Genomic DNA, 22284 nt, shown 5'->3' with positions numbered 1-22284 from the left:
ATTTAGTATTAAGTGTTCAAAATTCATCTTTTTTAGAGAAGTTATGATTCATTCATTTTCCCATTACACAACACTTTGAATTCCACTGTCTTTGGTCTTCCAGTGTTGCTGTTGAGAAATCTGTTATCAATCGCCTTTGAAGGTGATCTCTTTTCTCTTTGATTGCTTTTAGTGATTCTCTTTATCTTTAATGTTCTTCAGTTTTACTGCAATGTATCTAGGCATGTATTTCTTCTCACTTATCTTCTTGGACATGTTATTGTTTCCTGCATCATGGCTTCACTTGTTCGTCAGTTCTTGGACGCGGATTAGATACGTATTAGACCTTTTTATTCTAGCCTTCATATTTCTGAACTACTCTTTTGTATTTTCCACCTTCTTGACACTAGTTACCCACTAATATTGACTGCAAAAGTAAAAATCAGTGCGGCAGCCAAATAAGATCACAAAACATATATAATTACAATGGCAAAAGTAAAAACAAACATTTCTCACCGAAGTTTATCAGTAAGAATGGTTCTGTACATTACTCTTCTATTGATCAGTGAAGCTGACATGTCTTTTTAATATTCAAAAGTACTATGAACCCTTTGAGAATTAAAAGAGGCTTCAAATTTCAGTAGATCCTGGATTGGACATAATCTTTGAGACACTGATGGTCTCACTGTGGGTAATTTCTTTGCATGTATCTTTTGGTTCAGTCATCCTTCCTTCTATTGTGTCCAGTATTCTGTTTAACCCTTCCATTGAATTTTTTATTTCAATAATTATATTTCTCACTTTAGAAGTTTTACTTGGTTTTCAAATCTGCTCATCTTTCCTTTCGTTGTTGTTTGTTCATTGTTGTGATTTGCCTCTCTTACCTTAAACACTTCATATATAGCTGTTCTATATTCGGCACCAGGCAATCTCAATATCTGCTTTCCTCGGGTAGGTGTGGGGGAGTCTAAATGTGTTGTGTTTTGTTTCAAATGAGTGTCACTTAAGGTGACTTGCCTTCTTATGTGCTTGCTGATATTTTATTTTGAGCTTTTTGCTTGATATTAAACTGTGGGGATCCTACAGGGTCTGAATTGTGAATTCTTCCCTCCAAAGAGAATCTGCATCTGATTCTGCTGAAAGCCAGGGCCACAAGTAACTTATTACGATCTCACACCCCCTAGAAAATCCTAGCTCAATTAAGCAGCCCCAGACTCAGTTCCTTCTCAATGATGACCCTTAACACTTCTATAGGCATCTGCCTTTGGGGCAATTGATCATGAGAGACACCCTATCCCTCATAGTCTTCCGGCAAGCTCATTGCTTGGGAGCTAGTTTTTTGTTTGTTTTGTTTTTGCCGTTATTGTTTTGGAGAGTTTCCCTACCTCTTGCGAGACCAGCAATGTCTCAGAAAATACGTCCTATGTAGGATATGCTGAAAGTTGAAGCTTCTTTTAATTCTCAAAGGGTTCTGAGGACACTTTGAATATTAAAAACTATTTTTCTTCACTGGTCAATAGAAGGATAATTCAAAGAACTGTCCTCAGAACTGCTGGTGAGAAATTTTGCTTTCATTTTTGCCATTGTGATCGTATATATTTTGTGGTACTTCTTGGCTGATTTTCTGATAATGACTTTTTAAAACTGGTATTAGTGGTTGAAAATAAGAAAATTACGTTTTTTAAGTTTAAACCCTTCAATGCAAATTTTTGGTTTGACTTATATGTTACCTTTCAAAAGTGTATCACATTCTTTTTTTTGATAATTCTGGGTCTCTCAATGTTAAAAAGAATAATCATTGTGAATATCATTTATGTACTATATATAAAATTTTAAAATGAATATATACAGACCCAAGCACCTGGAACCTGCTTTTACATCTTTTTTTACACTATGTTCAGGATAACCAATTATTTTCTTGTCATTTTACTCAAGAAATCTAGAGAGGAAAATGTAAGGATAATATTACTGAGTGTTTTCTGTAAGACTATTTATTGATTTGAAGAATGAAGCAGGCTTCTCCGAAGTTTCTTTATATTAATGGTAAAGAAATACTCTTTAACAATTCTCTTCTCTATTATTTCAGAGTTCATAAAACAATGTGCAATTTCAATAACTTACTCTTCCAGTAATCATGAAGTTTGTGAAGTGGTGTGATAAAGATGATCAGTCAACATTTCAGAAAATTGTTTTGTGTATATATTAACTCTAAGGTCTTCACCGTCTTCGGTGAGAAGGTGATGCCTGTTTTTTTTTTTTTTAATATTTTATCCAACTTCTCCGTTAAATCTTCAGTTTTAACAAAAATTCAGGTGCAATGAAACCTAAGAATGGTATTGTTAATTTTACAGTGAGAGTAAAGGCCCTATGTTGGGCCTAAATTCAGTTTTCCCAAGAAACGCTATGGCCCATAAAGGCTGAATCAATGAGGTACACTGGCAGGTAGGAGCAGACTAAAAACTCTTCCTGAGGTAGGATCCTACATAGAAATACAAAAGTAGGCAACATGGTATTGTGTGGTAGATTGTATTTAAGTACATTTTTATGTAAGTCTATGGATCTAAGATGATCTTTCATTAAAGATACAAAAATATGATGAAACCTACCAAAGAAAAAATATGCGTCCAATTTGTAAGCAACAAACAATAGTTTTGCAAGCATTAAGGTGTATAAGTCTGCAATATCAACCCACCCAAGTATCTGTTACTATTTCACTTTTATCTAAAACCAATGTTTTTATTCCCATCTGTTTGACTGAATTTTGGCAAGTATTACAAATATAAACCTATTCCATTGACATTGTAAAATCTTTTAAGACCTACTGATAGTTATCTTAAGCAATATAACTATTCTTTTCAATCCATAAATCAATCTGCAGCTTCATGGACAACTATATTTTAATTATGGGTATACTTCACATTCTACTGAAATGGCAAGTGTTATACGGTCAAAGCACCTTTCAGAAAATATGTACAGATGATTCAAACTCATTTACTCATTTCATTTTCCTGGCTTTTCACTGAGTATTGGTTATGAGCTGAGAAGACATCTTTGACCACTAAGAGCCACTGGTCTAATTTAGCTGTATTCAGAGTGTGGCAGCGATTTTATTTAGTTCCAAAGTAGCAAAGAATGAGAACTGGTATTTCTCCAGTCTCAATACCTTATAAGAGTGATTTTCAAATTTTTTGGTCTCATGATGCCTTTACTCTCTTAAAACATCCTCTTAGATTGGTAAAATTACCAATCATTTGGTAAGATTAGACTTGGTAAGATTATTCATCTCTAAAGTCTATCATTTCAGAATGACTTTTTTAAATGAGGGTTATATCTACTGATGTTTATCAGATTAGAAATTAAAACTGAGAAATTATGTTTCATAAGCAAACATTCCATTAGCCATGAGAGCTGTGTTATCATCATCACACATCATGTACCTTCTGGAACATTCTACCTACACTTGCGAGAGAATGAGTGAAAAAGGTAAATAACAACTAAGAATTACTATGAAAACAGTTTCGACCTCTTAGATGCTATGAAAGGGCCTGGACCACACTTTGAGAGCTGGTAGCTTACAGCTTGGAGAAGCCAAATTATATTGTTCCACTAAAATTTTTCTTACTGTCTTTAAAATGTGTAGATATCGCTTTTCCCTTTTAAGGTTAGCATAACTGTCTTTGCATTTTAGCCTAGGAATTCTGTAATCTATATTTTGGATGGTTTACAAGTTACCACAGGTTAGTGGACCATACTCTTAGTTTTCCAAGAGTAGGTTACGGATTCCTCTGTATTTTTCATCTCTGCCTTCTTCCCTTTCTATTCCTAACTTGAAGGCATTTGAATTTTCTCTTCCCTCTTCTTCTTTTTGTTTCTTTTCTTCTTTGCTTGCTTCTATCTTCTAAGATTTAATTCCCTCAGAATTTAGCTTTTATCACTATTAACTAATCACCGACAATGTTTTTTAAAATTGTCAGCCATTCTCAGTAATGTTAATACTTCACAAATTTGTACTAATACAATCACGGTGGAACTATGTGCTTAAAGGTTTTATAAGTGCTTTACTAGCCCACAAGAAACAAGAAGTTATTGTGGAAACTTTAACCAACCATCCCATTTAAATTCGTTAGTTACTGTAAATTATCAAGATGACCAACATTGAATGATTTCTTCATGTTAACAACTGCTCAGATTCTAGCAGCAATTTATTCACTCAAAAATTATGTAACTCTAACTCAATAAAATGACATGTTCTTACTACTCACTGAGGTCTATAAAACTGTATGCAATGACTTCTTATAAGATCACAGATAATTTAATTTGATCACAGAGTGAACGGGCTTTATTGTTTTAAATGAAAGCATCTTTTGTCAGAAGTATTTCAAAGAGTCATTCTGAAATGATAGATATTAGAGATGAATAATCTTACCAAGGCTAAGCTTACCAAGTCATTTTACACATAGGGTGCTTAAGGGCTGAGGTGTTTATGTGACTGGCTAGTGCCTTTGTGCAAGCGGCACAGCTGACTCCTAGTCTGTCTCTTTTCACTCTATTAGGTAATAAACTCTATTTACAGTACACTCTATTTACAGTAATAAACTGTTTGAATTGAAGGTACTTTTAGAGATCATCTACTTCAACTCCATCATTCTTTCAATGAGGAAACTTAGGCCAAATGTGGTTAAATAATGATACATACAAAAGTACATTGTGCCATATCTGTGCATAGCAAGAATTCAGTATATACTAGTTTCCTTGTATGATCTGACATACAGCTCGTCAGTGAGAAAGCTAAAGTAAGGAACTCAGATGTCCTAACTCCTACCTAACTGGTATTCTGTAACCTTATTCTGAATGAAAAACCCAGTTGAGGACTGTCTGAATTCTTATTATATATAAGCACTGTTTATTTTATAAGGTAAGTATTTATGAACAATTTATTCTATGCCCTAGAGTATATAATAAATACTATTTTATTCACTGAGTATATTAGAATGAACTATCTTAAAAGGTTGCATATTAAAATGTGAATGGATTAGCATTTTTCTTAGTAATAGGGTAGTATATTACTAAATATCTGAACTTGGCAAAATACCAGTTTTTACAAAGAATGGGGCGAGGACAAATAGTAGTATCTCCTTTCCAAAATAGTTATATCTCTTTGCCTGTCCATAATGTATGGCTCCAACTGATGCTAGAATAAGGAAACATAGAGCACTAGCGTAGGAGTCTATGAGATACATGTTCTAGTTCTAGATCTGTCACATAATGAATGTCCATGGGCAAGTCTCTCTAATCCATCATTTCTATATCTGTAAAGTGGTCATGGAGTCCCTGGCTACTGCAAATGGTTAATGTTCTCGTTACTAACCAAAAGGTTGGATGTTGAGTACACCCGGAGGTGCCTTGGAAGGACGGAGGAAGGCCTGGTGATCTACTTCCAAAAAATCAGCCATTGAAAACCCTGTGGAGCACAATTGTACTCTAACACACAGTTGGGATCAACTCAACAGCAGCTGGTTTTTTTAAAGTGACTCAATTTTATGTTGTTGTTGTTAGGTGCCATTGAGTCAATTTCCACTCATTGTGACCTCATGTGACAGAGTAGAACTGCCCCAAAGGGTTTTCTTAGCTGTAATCTTTATAGGAGTAGATCGCTAGGTCTTTCTCCTGTAGATCCCTGTCTGGGTTTGAACTGCCAACCTTTCAGTTAGCAGCTGAGAGCTTAACCATTGCACCATCAGGGTTCCTTACTCAATCTTATAGGACTGTATAGGTAGATAGAGACACACACACAGACATATATGCGTGTGTGTGTATCTATATCTATACATATAAAATCTGTTAAGTCTTAAATATTCAAAGTGTTACATGGTAACATGTAACATGATAATGGTATAGTGAAAAAAACACGAGAGGATTTAGGAAATCTGTTTTTTGGTGGCAGCCTGTCACTGTCTTGCGATGATACCTGGGACAAGTGACTTTCTTTTTTTTAAAATCTGCAAGATACAAGGGTTGAATTAGATCAGTGCCCCAAGGGGCCACTTTGGGGAAAGAGAAACAGAGCAAAGCAGCCCTACTTCTATCAGTTTTCTTAGGCTTGCAAACATTCTACCATTGGAAAAACGAGTTCTGCCAAAAAAACAAAGAAGTTTGATGATTTTATCTTAATTTCTTGCAATGTGTTTGCAACAGGAAATGAAATGACTGATCAATTTTCAGCAAATTCTTTGGAGAAAGAATTTTTTTTTTTTTTTCTTTACCTTGCATCCTTCACAAGCATGAACTCCATAGTGGAACCCGGAAGCTTTATCTCCACAGACACGGCATTCAATTGCCATGAGGGAGTTGGAAGGCTCTTCATGAGGCTTATTGTAGAGCTGAGTCTTTTCAGAATAATAAGGTGGGGAGGCAGGCTCCACTTTGATTGCACCTGTGCACAAAAACATGTAAGCAGATAGTTATCACACGAAAAACAATGCTGTAAAGACCATAGGGCGGGTCACCTAGTGTACCTCACTGCCATATTTTTATTATTTAAATGTAGAAGCACTATGAAAAAGTGAAAAAAACACTGGAGTTAAGTCAGGAAAGAGTAGTCTTTGTAATCACAGGCAAGTCACAACATCTCTGAGCCTCACCTGCAAAAATAAAACGGGGAGGGGAATTAAGTCTGTGGTTTTATAACCTTTCAATACCCTATCATACTAAAGCTCAGACAACATATAGTGCTTGACACAATTGAGTTTATTTGGTTATGTAATGTACTATATTTGGCATTCATCACAAATTATTAAATCATATATTTTTATTTGAACGTGGCATTTTAGAAGTGTCTTTAAACCACTCTTGCCACAGAGACACCTTTGCTGTGAAAACGCAATGGTCTGTCCAGCTTGAAGGGCCATGAAAAGTTAAGAGACCAGCTTACCATGAGTGCTGAGCCAGAAAAAGTGGTTTGTAAAATGATCTTTGATAAAGAATGTGAGAACCTATGGAAAGCAAGTACTACTTTTCTACTGGTTAGGATCAGGCCTATTAAATTTCCATATTAGGCTCTAATTGAAAATCACACAGATAAATATAACCAAGTATATTATTTATCTTAAAAAAAAAAAACAACAAAAACTAGAAATACAGGAAGTTCTTTTTGTCAAGCAAAGGTTGCCAATTACATAGTGGTGGCTTTGGAAAACTAGGAATCAGCACACAAAGAGATAAAAATCAAGGAAATAGCACCACAGAAATAAATTTTATCTTGAAAAGTACAGTTTTGGTTTTTCTTGGGTCTGCTGCTTTGATGTGAATTTAGTTAATGGAATGGAGATTTATCAATAGCCAATAATGATAAAATTTAAATTTGTGTTGAAAAACAGGTTTCTATGTAAGCTTCTCAAACTGCAGGATTAGGAAAAATGGACTACAGTGATAGCAATTTAGTTATGCTAAGTTATATAAGGGAACCTGGAACTGTTACTTACTAACTTTTAAGCGGCCAAAAGAATTCAAAGTTTGGATGATGGACTCTTAGTCTGGGATACAACTGGCAATGTAATCGTGTTAGAAAATGCTCCTAGGGAGGAAGGAAAAAGAAAGAGAGGGAGAGAAGGAGGGAGGGAGGGAAAAAGGGAAAGAATGACCTGGGGCATTTACACACTACTTTCCTTTTTGGCATATAGTAAATATCTAATATTTCATGGATAAATGGATGAATGAATGGTAACTGCCTTCCCTATGGAGTTCTGGTCTCTAGAGTATTTATTCCAGAGTTATTGAGAGATTAGTGCAAGTCCAGTTTTAATAATCTGAGAAGTGAAAATAAACATCATACTTTGGTAGTCTTGGAGCTTCAGGTCATACTTATAGTCAGCCATCACTGGGTCTGCTCTTGTGAAGGGAATGTCTTCATAGTGTGGAGCAGAAATGCTGGAGAAATCAACAGTGGTAAAGGGTTTGATATCAAAGGAGTGAGAGTGATCATCCATTACAGAGAGATCCATGGAGCTGATTCCAAAGTTGGTGGGCCAAAATGGCATCTCGGTGTCAACCATGGTAATTCCTGAAATGGAAACAAGAAGAGCCATGAAGTTAATCCTGGAGACTGAAGCAATCGTCTAATGATATACAGAATGAGAACCAAAAGAGTCCTTGGTAAAATGACTGATCTCATCTAAGTTATCACAATGAAAGAAGGGAACATAAGCACCTTCTTAGTGTCCTCCAGGTTGCTTTACTGTAGGAAGAAGTCACCCCTTACCTGGTTATCACGCCTGACTTGGTTTACCTGAAACCAGTTCACTATTCAAAAGTGGTGTACTAATCTATTTATTAGTACAGATGTATGCAGTGTTTTTATTTTAAATGTCCTGCAAACATCTCTGCTCTGTCTTCTATAGGAGATCATCAATTGAATCTCTTAACGATTAATTTTAAAGTACATAGGTTCTGGAACAATTAGATATTCTAAAAATTAGATATCTTGAAATTAGATATTCTAAATATTTTTATCTTTAAAATGAAAAATTTGCTACTCCATTTACGCTTATAATTCTTTTTTATAATAGAAAAGTTGGATGAACACTAAATCTAGGTAAATGAATTAATTATTTAGTTGCCTGGTAAAAATAATTTTAAAGTGATACTTCAAAGTAATACTAAAATGAATCTTTAAAAAAAGTGAAGATCCCTTCTGTACTATGAAAACATACTCAAATATTTATTTTTTATGTGGATATCACTTTTCTTAAAGAGGAGAAAGTTTTTCCAATATTGAGAACAGAGAGGTTAGAGATACATAGAAACGTTTGATTATAATTAATAAAATGTCAGAATCTAGCCCAGCATTAATTAAAAAAAAATCACTTATATGCCTCCTAAGACATAGAATAAGTAGTTTTATGAATTGCCCCCTTAAGATGACAAATGCCACATGCATTTTTCTAACTATGATTTGTGGTCACAGTAAGTGAAGTAACACCCTGACAGGTTCTGGTTCTAAGTATTTAATGTGAACTTGTGACCCACTGGAGTGTGTAGACTTTAAACCTTCTGACTTGGTTTACCTGAAACCCAGTTCACTATTAAAAAAGTGGTGCCAAAAAAGCAGTCATTAAATATTTTAAATGTTAACAATTTGGTCAAAACCACTAGCGGGGAGCTGTGTGAATTTGGGATTGCTGACTATGGAATGAAGTAAATGCATTGCTCATAAACCCCAGGGCGCCTGCAATCTGCTCATCTGTCTTGTTTGCAGTCATAAGCCCACTACCTAACAAAGGGCTTGGCTCATAGTGCGTGCTCATTCAGTATTTATTTATTAAATATTAAATGAATTGATGACTAAATTAATGGCTGTGAAATTTCAGCAGAAGGGGCAGGGAAGGGGAAAAGTAAATTAACATTTATTGAGTACCTTCCATGTACCACACACATTCCTATAATCTGAGATATTATCCCCACTGTATAGATAAGCTAGGACTAGAGAGGTGAAGTGACTTGCCCAAGGTCCAGTAGCTAGTAAGTAGACATTCAAACTTAAAGCTGACTCAGAAATCCTGTTGTTGTTATTGGGTGCCGTTGAGTTGGTTCCAACTCAAAGCAACTCTATGCACAACAGAATGAAACACTGCCTGGTCCTGCGCCATCCTCACAATTGTTGCAATGTTTGAGTCCATTGTTGCAGCCGCTGTGTCAGTCTATCTCGTTGAGGGTCTTCCTCTTTTTTGCTGATCCTTTACTTTACCAAGCATGATGTCCTTCTCCAGTGGTCCCTCCTGATAACATGTCCAAAGTACGTGAGACTAAGTCTTGCCATCCCTGCTTCTAAGGAACATTCTGGCCGTACTTCTTCCAAGACAGATTTGTTCATTCTTCTGGCAGTCCATGGTATATTCACTATTTTTTGCCAACACCATAATTCAAAGGCATCAATTCTTTGGTCTTCCTTATTCATTGTCCAGCTTTCACATGCATATGAGGTGAGTGAAAATACTACGGCCTGGGTCATGGCCTGGGTCAGGCATACTCTAGTCCTCAAAGTGACATCTTGGCTTTTTAACACTTTGAAGAGGTCTTTTGGAGCAGATTTTCCCAACGCAATATGTCTTTTGATTTCTTGACTGCTGCTTCCATGGGCGGTGATCGTGGATCCAAGTAAAATGAAATCCTTGACAACTTCAATCTTTTCTCTGTTTATCATGATGTTGCTTGTTGGTCCAGTTGTAAGGATTTTTGTTTTCTTCATGTTGAGGTGTAATCCATACTGAAGACTGCAGTCTTTGATCTTCATCAGTAAGTGCTTCAAGCCCTCTTTGCTTTTCTTCTACTCTCTCTATATTCTCTTTATTCTCTCATTGATGAAAAAGGCTTATGGAAGAAGGACTGCTCTCTTAGGCATGTCTGAGAATGGATCTCTTGCTTTTGCTCAGCATGAAGAGAACTAAGGAAACTTCTCTCAAAAGCTAACTCTTGTGTGCGATTAAAGATTCCAGTTGTGGTCTTCATAAGAAAAACAAAATGTCTTGAAAACACAAATAAAGAAAATAGTACCATGAATGTGCTCCAGTGGTGCCAAGAGGGCTCATTAGGCACCGTTTGGGTTCACATGTCTGAATATCTACATAAATAAGCACCCAAACAACCTTAAGTTATCTGTGTTACAGTGTAAACACTGCACACCAAAAAGAGGAATGTGTACTCTTGATAGCTTAAAGGTCACACTGGGTTCTCAATGACATCCAGAAAAGAGTTTGTGCTCTTAACGTGAGGGGCACCCATTGAACTGTGCCTTATGTTTCAAAATTCATCTAAATCCGCCCAACTCAGTTCACTCAGTTACTTTGCCCCTCTCCTCAGCATGCTTAATTTTTCATTTCTCTATTTTATTTAGTATAATTTCATATAAAATATACCTCTTTTGTCTAGATTGTAATATCCAGTCTATCAGATTATTTCTCATTATGCTTATTGCAAAGTCCTTTTGCAATTACAAAATAAAAACTGACTATGTGAGTTAAAGGAGCCTCGATGGTATAAGTGGTTTGCTATCGGCTGCTAACCTAAAGGTTGGCAGTTGGAACCCACCCAGTGGCTCTGTGGAATAAAAGGTCTGTTGATCTGCTTCCATAGAGATTATAGCCAAGAAAACTCTGTGGAGCAGTTCTACTCTGCAACACACGGGGTGGCCATGAGTTGGGGGCTGAGTCAATGGCAACACGTTTGGTTTTTGGTTTTTAAGTGAGTTTAAGGCAGGGGTGTGCCTCTGTGAATACTTGGAAATGAAAATAAGGATGCAAAAAATATCTGGGTTGCAGGAAAAACTGGTTGCTCATCATTTTGCTGGCTTAATTTTGTTTTGTTTCATTTTTAGCATACAACTTCAGTGACTCACTATCAACCAAAGCCAGGCTTCTTTATGCTGGAATTATATCCCTAGGGGGCATCTATTTTATTTAAAGATTTTTGGGAAAAATTTTAACATCAAAATAGTCACTTAAGTGTTAAGGAATAGAAGAAAAAAATCCATGTGAAATTTTCAGATATAATAGAAACCTCTTAAAAAATGTACTTCTAGTATATTTCATGGCCAAAAAATGGTATGTTTTTACCGTCCTCTATTATTAAGGGCCAGGGAACACTGGTGGTGCAGTGGTTAAGCACTTGGCTGCTAACCGGATGGTGGGTAGCTTGACTCCACCAGCCGCTCAGGATAAAGATGTGGCAGTCTGCTTCCATAAAAATTTACAGCCTTGGAAACCATATGGGGGCAGTTCTACTCTGTCCTATAGGGTCACTATGAGTTGGAATGGACTTGACAGCAACGGGTACTGTTAAGGGCATATTAGTGGAAGAGTTGGAGAAGCACTCACCTATACGATAAATTAAAATATCTTAGCTTGACAGTCAAGACCTTCCACAGCACAGCCCTAAAACCCTATGGATCACAATGGTCTGATCCACAACTGGTCATGGGGATGGTGCAGGACCAGGCAGCATTTTGTTTCGTTTTACATGGGGCCATCATGAGTCGGGGGCCGACTCGACGGCCGCTAACACCAACAGCAGTGATTTTCCACTACTTATCCCGGACCTCACTCTCTTTCCTGGCACACCCTGTGGTTAGGTATCGCATACTATTTGCCAAGTTAAACACGCTCTGCACCTTCTAGACTGCTACTCTTTGCTCACACTGTTTCCTGAGCCTGGAATGTTCTCTTCCTGCCCTTCATCTCTACACGTCACAATCTTACCTGTCTTTCAAAGCCAGTCCAAAGGTCACTTTCTCCATAAAACCTTCCATAAATTCTCCAACTTAAAAATTCTTCATCTCTGTGTGCCCACAGCTCTTTGTACCTGTCTTTTAATTGCGATAGAATTACTTGGATAAATATGTCTACCATTAGGCTTCATATTCGGAGCAAAGTTTCAGTGTCTTATTATTCTGTTTTTTCTTTAGTGCTTATGCACATTTGCTGTTTACTCAATGCTTGCCAACTGAATTTTCATGTTTTTCAGAGAGGAGTTGTCTTAGTCATCTAGTGCTGCTATAACAGAAATACCACAAGTGGATGGCTTTAACAAAGAGAAATTTATTCTCTCCCAGTCTAGTAGGCTACAAGTCCAAAGTCAGGGCACCACCTCCAGGGGAAGGCTTTCTCTGTTGGCTCTGGAGGAAGGTCCTTGTCATCAATCTTCCCCTTGACGAGGAGCTTCTCTGAGCGGGAACCCCAGGTCCAAAGGATGCGTTCTGCTCCTGGCACTGCTTTCTTGGTGGTATGAGGTTCTCATGTCTCTCTGCTTGCTTCTCTCTTTTATATCTCAAAAGAGATTGGCTTCAGACACTATCTAACCTTGTTGATCTCATCAATATAACTGCCATTAATTCATCTTATTACATCATAGTAATAGGATTTACAACACGTAGGGAAATCACATCAGGTGACAAAATGGTAGACAATCATACAATCCTGGGAATCAGGACCTAGCCAAGCTGACAGATATTTTTTGGGGACACAATTCAATCCATGACAGGAGTAGCATGAGTTTTCATTTTGCCGTGAAAAATGGAAAAATAACGATATTTTCTCAATGGCTTAGTTGAGCTAAGACTTAAGGCATCCCAGAAAATATGTTCATCTTCAATATTATAAAATAAAACACAGTTTATGCTATAACTCCTCTCCTTAACAACTCAGTTTTTCTCTTTTGATGATTACAGGAAGAAGATGAGGGTCCTACAGGATAACTTTTCTCTTTTCTAAGTAGAAAGGACAAAACGAGAAAGAAAAACAGCTTGCCTCTCCATCTTGATGAAACACAGTGCCCAAAGACACATTTTCCCCTCCTCCCTTTTCTCTTATGCTGGGACACCTTGACCTAAACAATATTATTCCACGAACCATAGTTACTGGGAGTCATAGTGGTTCCCTAGACAGTTTATTTTATTTTGACTTACAGATGGGTCCAGGGAGCCTGCTTCTAATTTTGTCTCTAGAAAACATAAGCTACTGTTTCTGCCAAACTGTAAGTCGAGTAGGTGTTTTCTGTTACTCCGTGCAATTGCCCATGAAAGAACAAATGAACAAAATATTTGCACGAACAACAGCCCTTCTCAGGAATAAGTAACAGTGTCTTAGCTTTCCAGCTGGATGACGCTGAGTTGAGTTGCATCAGGGCATGTCCATCAATTTCACAACCTTTAGTGTGTTTCAAGCAGGCAAAAGACTTGAGGCAGACCTTGTGAGGAGGGACAGAAATCTGTGCTGTTATCTTTGACCTTCAAGCTTGGCTTTAAGCTCTATGAACAGATTTTTTTTTTCTTTTTTAATTGCGGTTAAAAATATATTTAACACAAAATCTGCCAATTTCATATTTTTTACATGCACAAGTCAGTGACATTGACTACATTAATCACGTTGTGCAACCATTACCTGTATCCATTGACAAATTTTCCATCACCATTAGCAGAAACTCACTGCTTCCTAAACCATGATTTCCCCTAGTTACTTCCTCCTCCTTCCTCCCCGACCACTAATAAAGTTTGGCCTCTTTGCATTTGCCAATTCTATTGCTGATGATAGGTGCCGTCAAGTCAGTTTTGACTCATAGTGACTCTATGTACAACAGAATGAAACACTGTCCAATCCTGTGCCATCCTCACAACTGTTGCTACCTTTGAACCCTATTGTTGCAGCCACTGTGTCAATCCATCTCATTGAGGATCTTCCTCTTTTTTGATGACCCTCTGCTTGACCAAGTATGATGTCCTTCTCTAGGGACTGGTCCTTCCTGATAACATGTCCAAAGTACGTGAGATGACGTCTCACCATTCTCGCTTCTAAGAAGCATTCTGGCTGTACTTCTTCCAAGACAGATTTGTTTGTTCTTCTGGCAGTCTATGGTATATTCAATATTCTTCACCAACATCATACTTCAAATGTATCAATTCTTATTTGGTCTTCCTTATTCATTGTCCAGCTTTTGCATGCATATGAGGTGACTGAAAATATCATGGCTTGGTTCAGGTGTCAGCTTAGTCCTCAAGCTGACATCTTTGCTTTTTAACACTTTAAAGAGGTCTTTTGCAGCAGATTTGCCCATGTAAGTGGGATCATACAATATTTGTCCTTTTGTGACTGACCCACTTCACTCTATGAGTAGGCTTTTCACAGTACTCCAAGGTACAATGTATTTCAAATGAAAATACAACCAATTCATGCAAAAGTAACTTCTCTAATCTGATAAAACCAAAAAAAGCAAACCAGTTGCCATCAGGTTGATTCTGACTCACAGCAATGCTATAGAAACAGCAGAACGGCCTCATAGGATTTCTAAGGAGTGGCCAGTGGATACAAACTGCTGACCTTTGACTAGCAGCCATAGCTCTTAACCACTGCACTGCCAGGGCTCCTCTAATCTGACAGGCATCATTATTTGGGGGTATGGAGATGGGTCAAAAAAGATCTTAAATTCTAAAACCAAGTACCACAAGTATAGACCTTACCATTTAAAGTTTATGTTATCCCTTACGGAGAGAAAAGAAAAACTTCTATTAAAATAGCTTGGGGAAATGTTGCATCTCCTCAATAACTGCATCAGCTAGCATTTATAGGCAGAGCCCTGGTGGCACAGTGGTTAAGAGCTCAGCTGCTAACCAAAAGGTCTGCTGTTTGAATCCACCAGCCACTCCTTGGAAACCCTAATGGGGCAGTTCTACACTGTCCTATATGGTCGTTATAAGTTAGAATCAACTTGATGGCAACAGGTTTGGTTTGGTTTAACATTTATAGAACTTTAAATCTTTGCTAGGAGTCCCTGGGCAGCACCAGTGGTTAAGAGCTTGACTACTAGCTGAAAGGTTGGCAGTTTGAACCCACCCAAAGGCACGTTGAAAGACAGGCCTAGCAATCTGTTTCTGAAAACCCTGTGGAGAAGTTCTACTTTATACACATGGGGTTATCATGAGTTGGAACTGACTCAATAGCAACTAACAAAAATGACAAATCTTTGCTAGGTATTGTGTCCAATATTATACTTGGATTGTCTCATTTAATCCTCACAATGTACCTATGGTGTAGGTACACTTATAATTCTCCTTATAGAAGGGGAGACTGAGGCACAGATATTGAAGTAAGTAACTTGCCTAAGAACACCCAGAAACCAAGTGGTAGAGCTGAGTTATGAACCCAGATGGTCTAACTCCATAGCTTCCACACTTAACTTTCTAAAATGAACACTGGTTAGAAAAAGAAATATCTTCCAATTTTATACTAAACAACTATTAATTTCAACAAACATTCATTGAATACCTAGGATGTGCCAGCACAGGGGGCTGGGCATGTACTATGAAAAATAATTCACAGATAAGCTTTATTAGAGAAATGTGTTAAGCTTGGGGATAGGAATATGTGCCAGGAAAAAGCCTTTCAAAGATTCTCTAAAACTTAGCAGCCTTTTTGGAAGTAACCTTAAAGAGATACTTAGTCCCTGCTTTTCCAATCTGTTATAACTTCCAATCTCTTCTAATTTGTTTCAGTTTAATGTCATGGTACTCATAAATATTGTGGTTGACATTGCTGTTGTTAGTTGCCATTAAGTTGGCTCTGACAATCATGGCCACCTCATGTACAACAGAATGAAAAGCGTCCTGGTCCTGTGCCATCTTCACAATCGCTGGTATGCCTGAGTCCATTGTTGTGGCCACCGTGTTTTTTGAGTGACTTTCCACCTATATCTGCCAATGATCTGTTGTGATTCATAGGTTTTTGTTGTTGTTGTTAATAATTTATTTTATTTTTGTTGTTGCAGAACATACATCAATCCAACAATTTCTACATGTAAAATTCAGTGACATTGATTATATTCTTCAAGTTGTACAACCATTCTCACTCTCCTTTTCTAAGTTATTCCTTCCCCATTAACATAAACTCACTGCCCCCTAAGTTTCCTATCTAATCTTTCAAGTTGCTGTTGTCAATTTGATTTCATATAAACAGATCTTAAAAGAGCATGATGATCAAGGCAGACATTCTTTACTAGTTAAGCTTTACTAGTTAGGGTTTTCATTGGCTAATTTTCAGAAGTATATCGCCAGACTTTTCTTCCTAGTCCATCTTAGTCTGGAAGCTTTACTGAAACCTGCTCAGCATCACAGCAACACGCAAGCCTTCAATGACAGACGGGTGGTGACTGTGCATGAGGTTCATTGGTCAAGAATTGAACCTGGGTCTCACACAAGGAAGGAGAGAATTCTACTACTGAAAAAACCATTTACTAGATGACAAATTGTAAGAGAAGACAATGCAGAGAAATAAATCTGTAATAGAATTTGTTTCTAACAAAAATAATAAAATCTGGTTTAATCCAAAGGTTAAGGGAACTTGGAGTTTTGATGATGTGAATAGTCTAATAACTGAACATTGTTATTAGTCCAAATTTTTACATAATAGATACAGGTATACGTATTTTATTTATTTGCTTTTTGCAGTTTGCAGTTCTGAACACTAACCAATGAAGAAGGATAAGGGCCGGCATGGTGTCTGATGGTCTGGGTTCAAATTCTGCCCTACTGCTTGCCAGTTTTGTGACATCTTTATAATTCACTATCCATATCTGCAAAATAATATATTGCCTACTTTATACAGTTGTTGTGAGGATTAAATTAGATGATATACACAAAGCACTTAACATAGGCCAAACACTTAATAAGGTAAGTTCTCAATACGGTTAGTAGTAGTAGTTTCTAAAAAATATTAATGACAAGAGTACTAGAGTCATATAAAAGGTAGACTAAAAGCCCCCACACTACCACTAGGGGACAGGAAGAGGAAGAAACACCAGCAATGTCTATTGTTCAAGCAGGACTACGCCTAAAACAGATGTCCTGTTTTAAAATCTCTGGAAAAGGAGAGAGTCCACAGCTTCTCTTGGTTACTCATTCCAATGCTCAACAGATCTTTTGTAGCCAGGAAAGACTATGTCTTATCTGGCTTTTCCCCAGCTGTGTTTCACGTATGTTAATGATGTTCCTTTAAAAATAATTTTAAAAAAATTGGTGGTCAAATAAATTTGGGCAATGCGAGGTTAAGCAAGGTTAAATACAGGTTTACTGAAGGAATTCTTAGATTAACATGCTAATGATTCATCAGAATATTCAAAAGGGAGGGGAGGGCACAGTATGCAACATTTGAGGAGTGTAATGTTTGATGGAAAATAGTTCATGAAATGATGGTCATGTTGGAGTTTGTAACTATGTTTTTGTTTTCTATTTTCAGTAGAAATGGAAAATATATGCACCCACTCCTTCCTTATTGACATGGTTAGGTTCCAAAGACTAGGTCATTCTGTGAAAATTGGTGTTATGCAAAAATGGAGGATGACCACATCAGATCCCAAAACAGAGGATGACTACATCATTACATAACTGTCAAACTACAGCATTAGATAACTACCAAATTACATCATTACATATCTGCCAAATCACTGAGAATCATGGTCAAGTTGACACATAACCTTAACCATCACAACCAGTGTTCCTCTTGCCACGCACTTCCGTGTTTGTTACTGCTAGACGTACATTGTTAATGCACAAAATGGCTGGATAGTAGATTTTTTACTATCGTTGTAAATGTGAAATGTTGGATGAGATAGTCGATAAGTGAGTAAGTATAGTTATCATCCTCTGCTTATTTGCCAGATGTACCTGAAAAGCATTATTAAGTTGTCCCTCAGCTTTTCACTAACTTTAGAATGACCAAGGCCAAGGATTTATATTGGTCAAAACAATAACAGCAAAACCCATGAAAGAAAGGATTTCTTACTTAGACCATATAGAGAGAAATCACAGTAAAGACTATCATATTTTTACGCAAATAACATGCATGTTCTACATTTGTTTGTCAGTTTACATGTTGCTGTAAAAAAAATTAGCATAGTGTGCTTACAAAAATATCTTGCAGGGTGGAGGGCACGGTTGGCAAACAAACGTAGAAGGTGTGCGTTATCTGCGTAAAAATATAGTAATGCCCTTTATATAGAGACTATGCTCACAGCTTCCAGACCGGGGAAAACAACATCAAAAAACAGTCCCATATGAAGGGTCAGGAATGAGAATAGCAATGAACTTCTCAACAACAATGCTGGGAGCTAGAAAACAGTTAGAGCAATGTTTAGAAATTAAGAGAAAAAATATTTCCAACTCATAACTTTACACTCAGCCAAGCCATTGACCAAGTATGGGAGTAGAATAAAGACATTCTCAGATAAATGAGGTCTCAAAAAAAATACCTCCTATGTAGTGTTTCCCAGAGTTCTCCACCAAAACAAAGACAGAGGAAAAACTGGGATCCAGGAAACAAAAGATCTAAATGCAGAGAGAAGTGAAAGGAAGTCCCAGGACAATAGCTACAGAGTATCCTAGAAAGAATGAGCAGGAGGATGAAGAACTCCATGTGGGATTACCCGAGAAACAGATTACTTTACTTGACATGTTTGATCACTTTGAGAGAAGTTTCTATTACTCTGACAAAGCATTTGAGAATGAACTAGTGATAAGTACATAGAAAGGGAACCACAACAAAAATGAGCAATTACTAACTGCAAAAAAGAAAAGAAAAATGAAGAAGAATTATCCAGAAAAACCAACAGCTGTACAGGGTCCCAAGAGTCAGAGACCAGTGGAAGACAACTAACAACTAACAACACACAGGGCAGGAAATAGAATCATTGTATACTGCCTGGCTCAACCGAAAGCAACACTTTGGAAGTTATTACAATGTAAACATGCACAAATGATTTAACCTAAAATTACAAGTAACTGCATTATGAAGATGGAAGCAAAAGGAAAGGGGGTGTATGAGGGCTAAATTCTTCTCTTTTACAGTAGGAAGTCACTGGGTAATAAATCTAAAGGAAAGAAAGAAGAGCAGTATAAGCATATTATTTAAAGACATGGAAGTAAATATCAGAAGAAATGTTCAAAAAAGTAAAAAATTACTGCCTCTGAGGAGTGGGAATGAGGCATGGAAAGGGCTGGGCTAGAGAATTGCTGTTCTTCAGTAAAAGCTTCATATTATTTGACTTTTAAAGCTATGTATAAGTATTTGATAAAAATGAAAATTAAGTTAAAGTAAAATATCTTTTAATTGTAATATATCTCTATGATTTCACCTAACAGAGGGAGTAAATATATTCCTTGCATGTTTCTCAGCCCTCTTAAAAGGAATTATTGTGCAATAGCCTGAAAAAGTAGAGCAAATTTTCAAGTAGTTTCAAGTAAAACAAAGGAAAATAATACTTTTTTATGCTTGGTCAAGAGATAGTTGTCCCTTTGACTCACGCATTTAAAAAAATAAATTCTACCAGTTCGTTTCTTTTCCTTCACTGGTACCATGGGTTTTGATTAGAAAACGAGGAAGAAGAATCTGGATCCCCCCTCATGAATAAAATGGAAATAGTAATAGTACCTACTTCATAGAGTTGTTGTAAATAACTGAACAAATGAAAAACACATAGCACAATGGCCTGGCATATAGTAAATGCTTACTTACTTATTATTTAACTTAATATAATTTAATTATTTATCTGTACTTTATTTATTATATCTAAGTTATAGAATATGATATAACCTTAACTGTATGATAACACACAATTATTACAGGGACTGTATGTTTTGGTTCAGCAATAACAAGAACACTGAAGATATTGACATACAGAGCTAATATTTGAGTTTCTTTTTATACACAGCACAATTTAATAATAATGTTGTTAGGTGCTGTCAAGTTGATTCCGACTTATAGCAACCCAACGTGACAGAGTAGAATTGCCCCACAAGGTTTCCTAGGCTGTAATCTTTATGGGAGCAGATTGCCAGGTCTTTTCTCCCATGGAGTTTCTGGGTGGGTTTGTGGGTGGGTTCGAACCACCAAACTTTCTGGTTAGCAGGAGAGCACTTAACCATTGCACCACCAGGGCTCCATTTAATAATAAAAGTTAACCATTTTTAGGTACTTATTTTATGACAGGCACTACACCTTAAACTCATTACATATATGATTTAACCACAACACTCCTATGGGTTATATACAATTACTATTACCATCTAATAGATAAGAGAGAGAGAGAAAGGGGTTAAGTAATTTTCTTAATGTCACACGGCTATAGGTATTGTAGCTGGGGATTGAATTCTGTTGTGGTTTCCCGGTATATAGAATTTCTTATTTTGGACACCATGAATTAAGAAAAGGAACAGAAAAAATTCTTTGGGGGGGGGGGTCATTTGTTTCCTCAACATAAGAAAATATATTTTCATTCTGTTGTCTACTTGAATTTCCCATTCTTATGGTAAATTTTTAAATTCAGATCAACACAGAGTCTATCACTAGCTTTAGAGAAGACCATGTTCACTTATGCTTTTTAAAAGCCCCTTTTCTCTTGCATGGGCCACATCTGGTGTAGATGGCTTGTTTAATGCAGTCCTGAGGTATCAGGGGACAGGAAAGATTACAGGAAAATGCCCTCATACATACTAACCACTTCTTCTGCTTCCTGAGCTAGAGATTCATGCCTTCTTTCCCATTATAGTCAAACTATCTGAACCCTTAGTTCTTCTGCTAAAGTGAACTCCGTGTGTTTCTAAAGGGGGGCATTACTAATATTCAGGTCAGGAGAAGAAACTGGAACGTTTCCCCCAGCTAGCTCCCTCCTCATATTTTGGTTTTGGCTTTGCAGAGACAGGGGAATGAAAATGGAGAAGAGATTGACTGGAAAGGACAAAAATGAAAGGAATGCTTTACAACAGTTTGTAACTACTTAGAAATTAAGGAGCCACCAAAGATCTGGAAAAGCACATTTCTCTTTGCTTTTCTCACCTCAGATGAAGACAGAGTAGGTGATTTCAAATACTTTACTACTGAAACACCTCTAATATCTTGGAGTTATCATGGAGTGGAAATTCACTGTCTCACTCAAAGAGTTGTTTGGTCTGGCAAAGTGAAGTCACACGCTAATCTTTTGTTTTCAATTTACTGTGCCAAGCACCCTCAATTACAAGACAATGACTTTAAGCACAACCAACACTGAGAACAAAAGCATCAAAACAGATGTAGCCGTATCACTGGTGGTTATGGGCTGATTCACAGATTTTCACTAGCTATACTACATATTGTGGAGTCCTTGGGTGGTGCTAATGGTTAAGTGTTCAGCTAATAACTGAAAGGTTGGTTGTTTGAGTTCACCCAGAGGTGCCACAGAGGAAAGGTCTGGTGATCTACTTCTGAAAAAAATCAGCCATTGAAAACCCTATGGAGCACAGTTCTGCTCTGACACACCTGGGGTTGCCATGAGTTCGGGTCAACTCAACAGCAACTGGTGCTTTTTTTTTTTTTGTACACTATATATTATCTTAAAATATATTACTACATGATATTAAAATATCCATAGTAAACATTCTTATACATTTTAAATCTTCCTCCTGAGCTACTACAGCATTATCAAAAATGTTTTATATGAAAACATTTAATACAATTCAACACTCATTCATGATTTTAAAAACCTCTTAACTAGGAAGGAAATAAAACTTCACTAAACTGATAAAGAAAATCTACAAAAAGGTGTAATTTGGTTATTTGCATGTATGTGTGTCTATATTTTTTACTTTATAATAATGTTCATTATATTGAGTATGCAGTGTAGTCTAATGTAAATAAATGACACATGGACTTTAGTGCTCAGTGTCTAGTGTGAGACTAGGTGTATAGCAATAATTAAGACATGTGACTTAATCACATTGACTCAGAAAACTTTGTATAA

General features: G+C 36.8%; 1 protein-coding gene across 2 annotated transcripts in view; it reads right to left on the bottom strand.

Moving 5' to 3' along the window:
- Positions 1-22284, bottom strand: part of PPARG (peroxisome proliferator activated receptor gamma) — a 79308-nt gene that overhangs the window by 43943 nt on the left and 13081 nt on the right. The window contains exons 2-3 of one of the 2 annotated variants that reach the window (XM_004368339.3): positions 7811-8038; positions 6243-6412 (exon numbers count right to left, since the gene is read on the bottom strand). In XM_004368339.3, the coding sequence (XP_004368396.1) occupies positions 6243-6412; positions 7811-8038 (398 nt within the window). Of the gene's footprint in view, positions 1-6242; positions 6413-7810; positions 8040-22284 lie in introns of those variants that run through there. The other variant, XM_023739929.1, reaches the window with a different exon arrangement.

The sequence above is a fragment of the Trichechus manatus genome, unplaced genomic scaffold, assembly GCF_000243295.1.
Source record: "Trichechus manatus latirostris isolate Lorelei unplaced genomic scaffold, TriManLat1.0 scaffold00001, whole genome shotgun sequence".
In the NCBI taxonomy this organism is placed as follows: domain Eukaryota; kingdom Metazoa; phylum Chordata; class Mammalia; order Sirenia; family Trichechidae; genus Trichechus; species Trichechus manatus.
The sequence above is the reverse complement of the archived record's forward strand: the minus strand, read 5'-3'. Positions and strand labels throughout refer to the sequence as shown.